This window comes from Merops nubicus, unplaced genomic scaffold (assembly GCF_000691845.1).
Source record: "Merops nubicus isolate BGI_N331 unplaced genomic scaffold, ASM69184v1 scaffold10457, whole genome shotgun sequence".
In the NCBI taxonomy this organism is placed as follows: domain Eukaryota; kingdom Metazoa; phylum Chordata; class Aves; order Coraciiformes; family Meropidae; genus Merops; species Merops nubicus.
In genome coordinates, this window is record NW_008619590.1 from 1 (window position 1) to 13,579 (window position 13,579).

Consider the following 13,579-nt stretch of genomic DNA (forward strand, 5'->3'; position numbering starts at 1 on the left):
GCCCGCCGCGGGTGCGGGGGGCACGGGTTGGGTGCCGAGCGTCGCTCCGCCTCAGGGCAGCGCGCTCCCTTCTCTCCCCAGTGCTGGAGGGAGACAACTGCGTGTTCGACGGAATGATTTATCGCAACGGGGAGACGTTCCAGCCCAGCTGCAAGTACCAGTGCACCTGCCGAGACGGGCAGATCGGCTGCCTGCCCCGCTGTAACCTGGACCTGCTGCTCCCCGGCCCCGACTGCCCGGTCCCCAGGAAAGTCGAAGTCCCTGGAGAGTGCTGTGAGAAGTGGATCTGTGACCCTAAAGATGAAGTGATTTTGGGAGGTTTTGCCATGGCTGGTGAGGAAACAAATTAATTATCGCAGTCCTTGTGAGAAGGAGGTGATATCATACTGGAAATATCCGTGGGGATGCCACATCTAAGGCAGATTGCTTTGTGTGGTAGTTTTTTTCTGCTCTTTTTTCTCATCTAGAGTCACTAGTAAGTGCATAGTGGTTATGAATGAAGGTAGAGCTCAACAAACAAAAGATATTCAGAGAATTAATGTGCATAGGAGTTTTTAAAGGTACTTCACCTGACGTGGTTCCTAATTTTGAAATTGCTGTTTATCTGGTAGAGGGTAGTTCAGTGAGTGGCATAAAACAGGGGCAGGCTCATAATCCTTCAAACGTTATTTCCACTGCCAGATCAAAGCTGCAGTCTTGCTAGTTGCTCTACAAGAGTATGTTGCATCATAAATATTATTCTAACAGCTTGGTCTACTTTCCCCCCCCCCCATTAAATTCCCCAGCGATTACAAGTGGTCAGCATGGTTGCTAAAATGCCAACAAATTCCTGCCTGTCTGTGCTAGAGCTCTCATCGTTATTGTTGGCATCAAAAGCATTACAAAGTACTTGGAGAAACAGTGGTTATAAACGTAGTGAGTGGATCTGAAAAACAAAAAAAAATCCAAAACGCAGAACTCATAAACTGCTTTTGTAATTGAAAAAAATAAAGCTACATATTTTCCTCCCATTTCACTGAATTACGTCTCCATCCCCTTCAAATTAGACTATTAGTTCAACATGAATTTTCATAAGCTACTTTTACGGAGGGTTGAGGGCACTGCATTCTCTTCCAGTCACTGATCTTTGTGGTCTTAAGCAGTTAGTTATGCTGAAACTCAGCTAATCCATTTGAAAAACAAGTAAGGAAGGATCTAGGAAGAAATGCTCTAATAACTTGCCAGTGTTCTGTGAAGTGTCAGTTGTAAGGGACATGGGTTATAAGCAAAAATTTTGCCACTTTTCTATTACTTTTTGCTTTCTTTGATTTGGTTGATAGTGACAGGCTAATCTGTAAAATGCCTACAGATGGATTATCTGCATTCTTTCTTGCAATGGCCATCCCTCTTGGGAGGACACCTTTTTTGAGCTTTACCATGCAAAAGGCAGAAATACTCTTGTAGAGGAGCTTAACAGCAAGAGCTGTGGCTGACAGCTCAGTCATGTTGACTCATTCTCTTTACACCTGAGATAATTGCTGAACTGAACTGTACAGTTAGCAGTATTTGGAGCTTCCCACTGCCGTGAGGGCAGAACAATGATCTGAGCTGGCCATGGCTTTGAGTAGCAGCGAGAACTCCCGGAAATTATTTACCTCCTCCCTTGCCACCATCACCCAGGCTATAATCTGTCAATAATTGACAAGATCGGGTGACTTTATGACTCTTGAAGTAAAGGACTTTACTTCCATGCTGTTTATTAGTTTAGATAAATCAGCCACTCTCACATCATATCTAATACAAATATTTAATGGTGTAGCTTTAGAACAGATATGTGATGTATTTCCACTGGAAAAAGTGAGGAATAAAGATTAGAGTCCTAAACTGGTTAAAAAATTGGCAATAATTCTTCCAGCTGTGGACTTGAGTGAACTGAGTCTGAATGCCTTGGTGATTACACTGATACGCAATTCTCTGTTAATTTTAGGTGTAGGAAGTTGCCACTCAGGGGTCCTATAAAGGCAGCTTTAAAAGTTCCTAAATCCTGTCAAGAGCATGGATTTGGGACTTTTTTTTTTTGTCTCATGTGTTTCTTCCCAGACGTGGTAGAGCTCAGTTAGATACTGCGTTTTCACATGAGGGGTTTTTTTTTGGTAATAACATTCTGTGGGGTTTTGTCTCCAGCCTACAGACAAGAGGCCACACTTGGGGTCGATGTGTCAGATTCAAGTGCCAATTGTATTGAGCAGACAACAGAATGGAGTGCTTGTTCCAAAAGCTGTGGAATGGGCTTCTCCACCCGTGTTACCAACAGAAATCAACAGTGTGAGATGGTGAAGCAGACACGGCTTTGCATGATAAGACCTTGTGAAAATGAAGAGCCATCTGATAAGGTATGCTGCAAAGAGTGGCAGGGGAGCAGGGTCTCCTCAGCTGCAATTCCAAGTTTGCTGCATTATGGTCTACAATGCTCCAGATGCAAGTGTACGTAAATAGCCCGTGTGCTGCAAGTCCAGTGTTTTTGGAAAGCATTAGACTTATTGTTTCTTCAGTAGATTTGTGCTTCACAAAAACCCAGGAGTTTGAGGGGGGTGATTCTCCCCCTCTACTCCACTCTGGTGAGACCCCACCTGGAGTATGTGTCCAGTTATGGAGTCCTCAGCACAGGAAAGACATGGACCTATTGGAACAGGTCCAGAGGAGGGCTACAAAAGTGATCAGAGGGCTGGATCACCTCTCCTATGAGGAAAGACTGAGAGAACTGAGGGTGTTCAGCCTGGAGAAGAGGAGGCTCCAGGGAGACCTTTAGGTGGCCTTTTAGGATTTTAAGGGGGCCTAGAAGAAAGATGGAGACAATCTTTTCATCAGGGTCTGTAGCGACAGGACAAGGGGTAATAGTTTTAAAGTAGAAAAAGGTAGATTTAGACTAGATAGAAGGAAGACATTTTTGACCATGTGAGTGGTTAAACACTGGTTGCCCAGAGAGGTGGTAGAAGCCACATCCCCGGAAACATTCCAGGTCAGGTTGGAAGGGGCTCTGAGCAACCTGATGTAGTTAAAGATGTCCCAGCTCCCTGACAGGGGGTTAAACTAGATGACCTTAAAGGTCCCTTCTAACCCAAACCATTCTATGATTCTATGATAATTTGAGCCACCCCAAACAGATTAGATTTATTGCATGTGCTCACACAGTCTGGCACCTTCTAGACATGCAGTTGTACTACCTGTATGTGTACCTCAGGGGTGCTCCAGTCGTGCAGAATGCATACGTCAGATAGCTAGTCTGTTGAGCATCTAGGACTGCAGAGGAGTATGTGAAATCCTGCAAAATCTGTCTTTGTAAATAAAGCCTTATTGTAATCACTATGATGCCTTTTCCAAAAAACAAATCCAGAGGTTAGAGTGCGATAATTCTGTATGTAACTTCTTTGCTGCTTCTACACACTAGATAAATGTTACTGTCAGGGAGAAGAGCACGCAGAGAGGTACGAGGACCACCACTTTGTGTCATGCTCCGAGTGTTGGAAAGTGTTGCTAAGGCCTGTGCTGAATACTCTGCACATTTTTAAATACTGGGTTTTGAAAAGGATATGAAGCTTTTGGGAAGAGTTGGGGAGGCTAACAAGAAAAAGACATGTTCAGCTGGGGAAAAACTGATTGAACTGAACTTTTTCTGAATGCAAGAGAATAGAGATGCATTCTCATTCTGTTGCAGCCTGCTCTGAGTCCATGTGGGATACAGCAAGAAATAGTGAGTTTAGACTGCATGAAAATTAAGGCGAGTGACAGCTTGCCAAGCAGTAAGAATAGTGAACTATTAGAATTGTCTGGGACAGTTGTAGAGTCACTGAAGACTTCTAAGGACAAGTTAGACAACCCTCTTAAGAACAACATGGATAAAGCTGATTCTGCCTTGGGTCACAAGAATGGACTATGGCTTTTGAGATATGTTTTAGCCCTCTTTTTTCCCCTTGAATCTAGTCATGTAATATGTTCATTTGACTTCCTTATTCTCTGATGGAACTACCTGGTCTGAGAATTCTTCCAGTAGAGTATAGCTTCTTAATGAATGTTGGCTTGGCTTGTCTCAGATGAGCTTTAATTATTTGTCATTTATTACTGGTCCAAAATGCACTGTTATCAAAGGGCAGATCTTGCAGGAGTTACCTGTGAGTAACTACCGAAGTCGCTGTAGAGTCTTATTGCTATTGAACAAAGGCAACTCATTTAAGTTTTTAGAGTATTTTTAACTGCTTTCTGTCTTATGCAGTGATATATCTGATGTCTCTTCATCTTTCTCTTAGAAAGGGAAGAAATGTATGAGGACAAAGAAGTCCCTGAAAGGTGTTCGCTTTGAGTACAAGAACTGCAGCAGCGTGCAGAGTTACAAGGCTCGTTACTGCGGGCTCTGCAGCGACGGGCGGTGCTGTACCCCACACAGCACCAAAACAGTGCAAGTTGAGTTCCGCTGTCCGCAGGGCAAAATCCTAAAGAAGCCAATGATGTTGATCAACACTTGTGTCTGTCATAACAACTGTCCTCAGAGTAACAATGCTTTCTTCCAGCCGTTAGATCTGACATCTAGTGAAGCAAAAATATGAAAAGCGTAGATTAAGTAGCACAAAAGGTATGAATAGTTTATACAAAACTTGACCCACATCAGGTGAATGTAACAATGGCATATGTAAAATATGTTTTTCGAAACAGTCTAGGCGCTTTCTTTTTTCCTGTAGTTTATTAAATACCTCATGTTACATTTTCCTCCTCCAAATGACTTTCATTCACTTGAAGGAAATTTTGTACCTTGGACAGAGTCTTCTGTTTTTTTCTTGGCAGTGGCATGAAGGTCACAAAGCAAACAGCTAGACTTTCTGCTTGAGTTAAGAGGACCGTGCCACAGGTTTCCGGCTGGGCTCTTTAAGAGTAAATGGATTCCTTGGAGAACACATGATACCATATCCCATAAGCTTCCAGGTTCTTAACTTCACTCTGCATAATGCCTATAAGCACTTAAGCAGTGTTCTTTTTACATTCTAATGAAATTCTGTTTCTGATGACAGTAAAAATCTTACTGATGAAAGTGTTGCGTTCTTGTGTCTTATGAAATACCTTCTATCTATCTACACGTCTGACTTTCTCTGAGGATTAAGTTTTGCACGTAGCCCCTGTAATGACATAGCTAAGATCTCTCATCCTGAAGCACAGCAAATTGATAGCTGACAGCAATTAAGTTTCTCTTCGGTAACTTCACTAGCAGTGGAAACCCAAGCCCACTGAAGTCAATGTCTTAGGAGAACTTTGTTCTAAACAACAAGTGCCTGTAGATACAACTATTAGGATGCAAAAATAAAATTTCTGTAAATTCCTCTAAAATACTAACTGTATCATATGGTGCTTCATTTTTTAGAAAGGTGTATATGTAAATAGAAGCTGTATATATTGTAATATAATTTTACTAAGTAAATAAACTTTATGTGATTCAAAATATTTTTTCCTAAAGGGTTTTTTATTAAATTTTCAACTTTTAACAGCTAAAAGTAATGGAAAGAAAGAATAAAATGAAAAGACCTTATCTTGTGATGTTTTTAGTGTACTTCAGCCTAATCACTGCCCTGACAGCTATGCAATGTCTTGATGCAGGAAAGGATGGATAATTTGTGAGGCACACATTAGAAGGGGGGTTTCTTGCAGAAACCTGGGAGATAGGATGATGTAAATCAACTTAGATTTGAATGCAGTGTGCCCTGAAACATGGTGGTGATGGTGAAGAATAATTACATGGTTTGGAGTTTGGTTTTGGGTCTGAAGTACTAACAGAGTTCTTAATTTAGTCTTGTAACATTTCAGCCTCACAAAAGCAGCCTGTGACCCTGCTTGTGCTAGATGCTGTATGGCAATATCCCCAAGGAGTACAGGAGTGTTAAATTATGTATGTAACAGGTTTGTGCAAGTTGGTGGTGAGTACAGTTGTGCAGACATTCAGCTGCCTAGACAGTGGGCCCAAGGCTAGCTCGATGTGTGTCTCTGTAAAAGATACCAGAGTAGGACTCGCGTCACAACCGTTCTGTAACCGTGTGGTAGGAAACAGCTCTCAACCGAGGAAAAAAGGCAGGAGGCCAAATCTGAGCATATGTGGCCTAGCGTCCTCCTCTGGAGGAGCTAGCGACCTCCAGTTTGGCAGTTCCTGAGGGACATACAGGGTGGAATTCAGCTCCAGGTTAAGACTCCTAAATTTAGTGTCTACATATAGACATCTAAATGCCTATTTTAGCCAATGAAACCTAAAGTAAACTGACCAAGCATTTACAGCTTGAATCATACTTGAAAGTGTGAGGCTTAAAGTGTGAGTGTTAAAACTCATGCTGGTTCAGTCGAGTTTAGACCTTGGGTCCTCACCTGTACTCCTGCATGGCTTTCATGGCTTTACATAGTTTCTTTGTAGTTCTTGCTATTGTTACCAATGCATCCCTGCCTGCCTTACACTGTTCAAATAGCTGGAACAAGACTGGTCTTGACCATCATTAGGAGTGCGCTCATACACACATGCACACTCCTGGTGCTCTTGCACTGGCTAATTCCTAACCATAGAATCATAGTAATGGCTTGGGTTGGAAGCGACTTCTAAAGGTCATCTAGTCAAACTCCCTTGCAGGGAGCAGGGAGATTTTCAAAGAACCCTGTCCAACCTGACCTCGAATGTTTCCAGGAATGGGGTTTCTACCACCTCTCTGGGCAACCTATGCCAGTGTTTCACCACCATCGTGGTCAAAAATGTCTTCCTTCTATTTAGTATAAATCTACCCTGTTATACTTTAAAACTATTACCCCTTGTCCTGTCACTACAGGCCCTGATGAAAAGATTGTCCCCATCTTTCTTCTAGGCCCCTTTTAAGTCCTAAAAGGCCACTATAATGTCTCCCTGGAGCCTCCTCTTCTCCAGACTGAACATCCTCAGTTCTCTCAGTCTTTCTTCATAGGAGAGGTGATCCAGCTCTCTGATCACTTTTGTGGCCCTCCTCTGAACCTGCTGCAACACGTCCATGTCTCTCTGATGTACAGAGTTTGTAAAATTCTTCCTGGTTTTGCACCCTAATAACCTTATGTGCTAGGAAATGCTGAGTGCTGGAGAGCATGAGGCCAGAACTCCTCTAGGTGGGTGAGGAGTGGATGAGGAGCAGGTTATAATCTAGGAAAGCGGGAAGAAGAAGTGTTTAAAACTACTTTCCCCCCACATCTCTATTTGTCCCCTCTGAGAATCAGTCTGGTTTATGCATTGTATTTCTAATATAATGCAAACTACTGAGCATTACTCAGGATCATCTTGCAAATTAAATGCATCTTGATTTCCAAGAGACACATCAACTACTAAGCAATGCGGCATTTGACTGTCTGGAAAAATTTAAACAGTTTTTGGATTAATAAAACCCAGCTAATTCTGACTCAGGCGTAATTAGAGAAGAATGAAGTCAACTACTGATTTCCTAAGAAGGAAAATGGTTCTCTCAATCACTTTATTTTGACAGTTCCTCTACTCCTTTCACAGCCAAGGTCATTTATGCTTGTGCATTGGCTTATCATCATTGCATTGCTTCTCCTTTAACCCTCTGCTTTCCCTTCATCTTATCTAGATTTTTGCATAATTTCTTTTCCTTTTATTTGATTAGATAAGCAAAGCACAGGCACCAGGGAGAAATGGTTCAAAAGTAGCTTCCACTTTGCACGCAAGTTGAAGAGCTCATCTGAGTTACGAACCCAAATCCCCTTGTACGTTAAGGACATCCACTACTCAAGTATGGGATTTTTTTCCCCTCCAAAGACAGGAGTTTAATTTCTGATGTTTTTGAAGAGACACAAATCCAGCTTCCTGTTGAGACTCTTCTTGTGGGATGTCCATCACTTCCGTTGAAAAAGGACTACGTGCACCATGGCAGATGAGTTCAATTCTAACCCAGGCAACTCCTTTTGCCTATAGACATTTTCCCAGCACTTTGCACTACAGGCTCCACTTCAGTACATCCAGTACCAAAATGCCCTCTTAAACAACCTTCCTTAAAGTTTCTGTGTGATCTCCACATCTTCAATCCGTTTTGTGAGAGGCAGTTGCATTGTTCTGAGCACTACAACCTTCATGAAAAAAAAAGCTGCAGTGTTCAAATCCTTATCAACTATCTATTAAAACCAGAACTATTGCTATCTCAATGTCCTCTTACAATGCTGTAGCATTTCAGTGAGAAAAATATCTTTTGAAAAGGAACATAAATGTTTCCTCTGGTCAAAAGGAGCCAAAAATCTGACCCAGTTCTCCACTGTTGTTTACACTATATACATAAATACTGAGTCAGTGGCTGTTTTTTACCTCAACTCAGTGGATACAGCTTTTCCTCTGGTATCAGTTTTGTTATATTCATTTAGATTTGTTTTTCTTTAATATGGACAATTACTAGCTTAGTCTGTGTGCTAGCTTCATCCTGTTCCTGCAAAAGGTCACGACACTCGTGTAAATAAAATACAACAGTGGTGTGTCAAACCTGTGATAGTTGTATAAGCAACCTTGCCTGTTTGGGAAAATCACACCCTAAACCAAAAACATTCAGTATTTTATCACTGAAGTTTACTTATAACTTAAGTAAATTGAGCAAAATTAAATTATTTAAATATAAGCAATTCATATCTCCAAGGATTCCCATCTGAGCGTTTCAGGGAACATCACTCAATATTCAATGTATCAGTCCATACAGGTTTATTGACTGACACGTTGATGGAAAAAGCACAAAATAGCTAGCAGATTTGTTCATCCCATACTCTGAAGAAATTTACCTTTCCTTTGCTGGTACCAGTCAAGGATTGTTCAAAAAATGAGCTGGTTAGAAAACTTTTGTTAAATTTATTTATTCACTTAATTTAACAGCTTTTGGTGTTAGCAACTGGTAGGCTAAGTGCACCTTCAGTCAGTGATGTTGATGATAGCCAGCGTTACCCCCTACAGCACTTATACTCAGCAGAGAGACTTGTAGCTACTTCCAGGACTGTTTCATCTCTAGGACTTCACTAAGGCAACATGCTTCTTGCATTTAATCTGCTTTGAATTTGCCTAATGCAGCAAAGACATATTGCAAATACATAATTTTTTATTTTCACTGGCTATGTAAGGAGACCAGCTGTCAGTCTCCTCAGCTGCTGCCTGACACTAGAGTGAAAACCTCACAGTGAGTAAAATTCTACAATTGACTTCAGTAAGATCGTGGCTGCACCCTTCCTGGTTTCCAGTATAATTCCAGGATTAGTACAAGGAAAACATCAGGAAAAACAGAATGATGTTGGTTTTTTGTTGTTGTGGTGGTGGGTTTTTTTGTTTCTTTGTTTGTTTTCTTTCTAGTCCGAGATATAATTTGTCTTCATTCTTTACATTAATTTTTAGGTATGTGGAGAGATAGATGGGAAGACATTTAGGTACTGTTTGTAGTCCTAGTGTTTATAACTTACAACAAATATGAACTTCATGAAATAGGATTGCATTTCTTTCTTCTGATAACTCAATGCATTAGAATTTATTATATTTCTTAAATTTTTAAATCAATAATAAATTAATTATCCTATACCAAAACTTTTTGTATCAACTCTTGTTTCAAAAAGCTACTCTAGCTATGTCTACCATGCTAGATTTTATAATATGAATTGTCTAGTGCAGGCATGAAATTTAGTATGACCTGAGGGAAAATTCTGCTCTGATTTCCCCATTATTGATCCCAGTTTATTCATTACACAGGTATAAACACCTCTTCTATGACCAGATATACTACGCTGGTATCAGTCAAAAGACTTACCATGCAGCTGTGAGAGAAACAGTTTACTTCTAAATATTCAGTAAATATGTTTTATAATTGTTTAAATCCTCATTATTCTTATAAGTGTGCAAAGTTAGAGCTAACAGCCTGTTTCTTTATGATTAAGCACATCTTTAAAATCTCATGTTCTCTCCATGGACTGTAGAGGGAGCCCAGAAGTTAGCCTGTCAGTGGACTTGCTGGAATAACAGGAAAATAATCTCACACTAAACCTCTTCACTCCGAGAAACAGTAAAGAATAGCCATTGCTGGTCGGCTGAATTAACTGAAGTATTTGTAGACTAGCAAATGGGGAAAAAAATTAAAAACAAACAAACAAAACAAAACAAAAAAAACCACCACCAACAACAAAAAAAACCCCACAACCTTATTTATACCCTGAGAAGTAGATTTATCTGCCCTTCACTTCAGTGTTCATGGATATTAACCTGAGTGTTTTTAGAATAAAAGATTGCCCCAAATATGTTGTGTTTCAGTTCACAGAGGGAGACCTGTATCTCTGGTCTCCTAGATTGTCTCTCCTCTTCTTTAAGCTCTCATCCTACCAGCAAGGACAGAGTCTGTTTCCCACTACTTTCCATATTTTCCCATGCTTTCCTCCACAAAACGCTTTTTTTATCCCAGTTCTCAAACCCCCCTCCTTATTCACTTCTACAGTGCCCTCGAGTGGTAATTGAAGCATGCATAGCCCATTGCCAGAGACCTTCCCCATGCACCCTATGCATCCTGCCTTCCCTCTTTCTGCATGAGTTTTGCAGCCCTCACGGTATGTTATGTCCATTGAGGTTGCAAACACTTTCTTGGAGCTAATCAGAGATTTTTGAAGCATATAAAATTTAATTTTGCTGAAGGTAGAGGATAAAGGATATTTTAAAGGATGTAATACCAGATATGCTAAAAAGGAAAAGTTGTGTTGGGGGGGGGATTTGCTCTATTGCACCACTGGATCTGGCTCATTCAAAACCCAGGCTCAGTACCTCTTGTTTCCTGATTCAGAGAAATTAAAACAGATGGAATCTAGCCATTAAACAAAACAGAGACTTAAGCCTGCATATAACCCAGGATCGTGCTCTGACAATCAGGACAGAAAAATAACCACGTTAGCCCCTGTGGGCTAGATGCTAGTTTGGCTTTGATTGGTAGTTTGGGTTGTTTTGCTTTCTTCCCTGCTCTTTTTTTAATAAAGAACTGCACTTCAATAGGAGGCTGGCTTTTTTTTTTTTTTCTGCAAAAGAAGCAAATCCCAGAAACCCTTGCATAGGTTCAGGAGAATTGAATCCTCTGAACTGCCTTCGTAAACAACGACAAACACTGAAATGCTTGAAAAGTTGTACCCTCACCACTTTGCAAAAACTGTATCTACAGACTGTAACATGCTAGGCTGTCTGCTTCAGAACCAAAATGCACCTCTCTGGGGGAGAGAGTGAAAGTATGTCACTTTATGCACTCTGCAGCTGATGTTCTCGCTGTGTGGGACACGATTTTGTGATTGTACATTAAACTCTGTCGTTCCTGTGTCAGGACCATGCTAAGGGCTGCCTTTGCCACCACCGCAATGCGTGGAGGGAAGGTGAAAGAGCCCATGGCTTGGGGCCAGAATTACAAGCAGCATTCCGTTTCAAATTTACAATAAATATGGGTTTCAGTGAGGTGGGCTGGTTCTCCTTCAAACCATGGAGAAGGGGGACACCTGGTGGCTATGGGCCATTTTGGGTTATCGATGATGATAAACGGGGCTTGCTCCTCAAAGTAGGGATGCATCTGGAAGGATGAGGCCAACTGATGTTACTTATGACAGCTGTCACTGGTCATGGGGACATTAACAGCAAGGGAGGAAAGAAGCTTGGATAGCTGTCCGATTTTTATATATATCCAAATTATTATTAGCATTAAGCCAAGCCCCAGACCCATTGGGGACCTTGTTTGCTCAGTGTAGATATACAATACAGAAGGTTTCTCATCCCAGAGACTTTCCAGTTAAATGGGAAAGACACAAAGGATGAAAGGAAGAAGGGAATCTCTGGTTAGCACACACACAGCACTAAAAGCTCAGAATATACGAGCAGCTTCCTCCTCACCACATACAATTTGTGGCAAAACCAGGAAACGAGCCCATTTCTCTTAAGTCATTATCTACAGCCTTAACCACAAAGGCTGTTCTCCTTCTCTTAGCTTTACCCTTTCAAGTCCATTCTTTGCTTCAGAGGATCATGTTGCAGAGGAAATGAAGCCATATACTTTTTTCTTGGAGAACCAGAGGTTATCAGGCACCACGTAAGAGCTTTACAGACTGGAGGGACAGCAAGCTCAGGGAAAATGATGGTCTCAGGAATGGTGACTGTTCACTCCATTATGAAGAGGCTCTTCTCTGTGTACGACACAGATGTACTTACTCCATTTGATTGCAAACCATCATGTTTGGGGTTGAACATTGCCTGGTGGGATATGGCTTTGCATCTCTCTTCCTTGGGATGCTTGTGGAGGAAATATTCATCTCTCACTTTTGCTGACCATTAGTCAATGTAGTTGCCAAATCTTTCCTCTTCCAAGCTGTAGTGAACATAGAATCATTAAGGTTGGAAAGGACCTCTAAGTTCATCAAGTCCAACCATCAGTCAAACACTACTATGACCACTAAATCATGTCCTGAAGTACCATGTCTACATGTTTTTTGAACATTTCCAGAGATGGTGACTCCACCACCTTCCTGGGCAGCATGTTCCAGTGCCTCACCACTCTTTCAATAAAGAAATTCATTCCTAATATCTGATCTAAACCCCTCCTGGTGCAACTTAAGCCCATTTTCTCTCACCATATCACTAGTTACTTGGGAGAAGTGACCAACACCTACCTCATTACAACTTCCTTTCAGGTAGCTGTAGAGAGCAATAAGGTCTTGCCATCAGCCTCCTCTTCTCCAGCCTAAACAACCACAGTTCCGTCAGTCACTCTTCGTAAGACATATTCACCAAACTCTTCATCAGCTTCGTTGCCCTTCTCTGGACCCATTCCAGTGCCCCAATGTCTTTCTTATACCATGTTGCCTTAAGACCGAACCCAGTACTCAAGATGTGGACTCACCAGAATCAAGCCCAGGGGCACAATCACTTAGAATCATAGAATCATAGAATCCTTTAGGTGGGAAGGGACCTTCAAGATCATCAAGTCCAACCATTGAGCCATTAGGGCTCTAAAGTCCTCTGATAAAACAGATCAGAATCTGTCAGGGTTGGAAGGGACCACAAGGATCACCCAGTTCCAACCCCTCTGCCATGAGCAGGGACACCTCCCACTAGATCAGGCTGCCCAGAGCCTCATCCAGCCTGGCCTTAAAGACCCCCAGGGATGGGGCCTCAACCTCTTGTTGGTCACACCGCTTCTTATACAGGGCAGGATTCTGTTGGCCTTCTTGGCTACCTGGGGACACTGCTGGCTCATGTTCAGCCAGCTGTCCACCAGCACACCAAGGTCCTTTTTTGCCAGGCAGCTTTCCAGCCACTCTTCCCCAAGCCTGTAGCATGGCCTGGGGTTGTTGTGACCAAAGTGCAGGACTCACCACTTGATCTTGTTAACCCTCATACAATTGACATTGGCCTAGGCCTATCAGTGCAGCCCTTCCAGAGCCTTCCAGCCTCTGCAGAGCCTCCTGACCCTAGAGCAGATACAAACCTAAGAGGGTGCACTCGATCCTCTCATCCAGCTCTTTTGTCTTCCATATCATTATGAAAAAAACACAAAGCCTAGGGATCAGTATT

The 13,579-nt window shown here is 41.9% G+C and overlaps 1 protein-coding gene across 1 annotated transcript; it reads left to right on the forward strand.

Annotated features, from left to right (window-relative positions):
- Positions 1–81: 81 nt before the first annotated feature.
- On the forward strand, positions 82–4,923 carry NOV (nephroblastoma overexpressed; the record flags this gene model as incomplete). Its single annotated transcript, XM_008943841.1, has 3 exons — positions 82–333; positions 2,164–2,372; positions 4,284–4,923. Coding segments are annotated over 3 exons (758 nt in total), but the record flags the coding sequence as incomplete, so codon positions are not given.
- Positions 4,924–13,579: the final 8,656 nt, after the last annotated feature.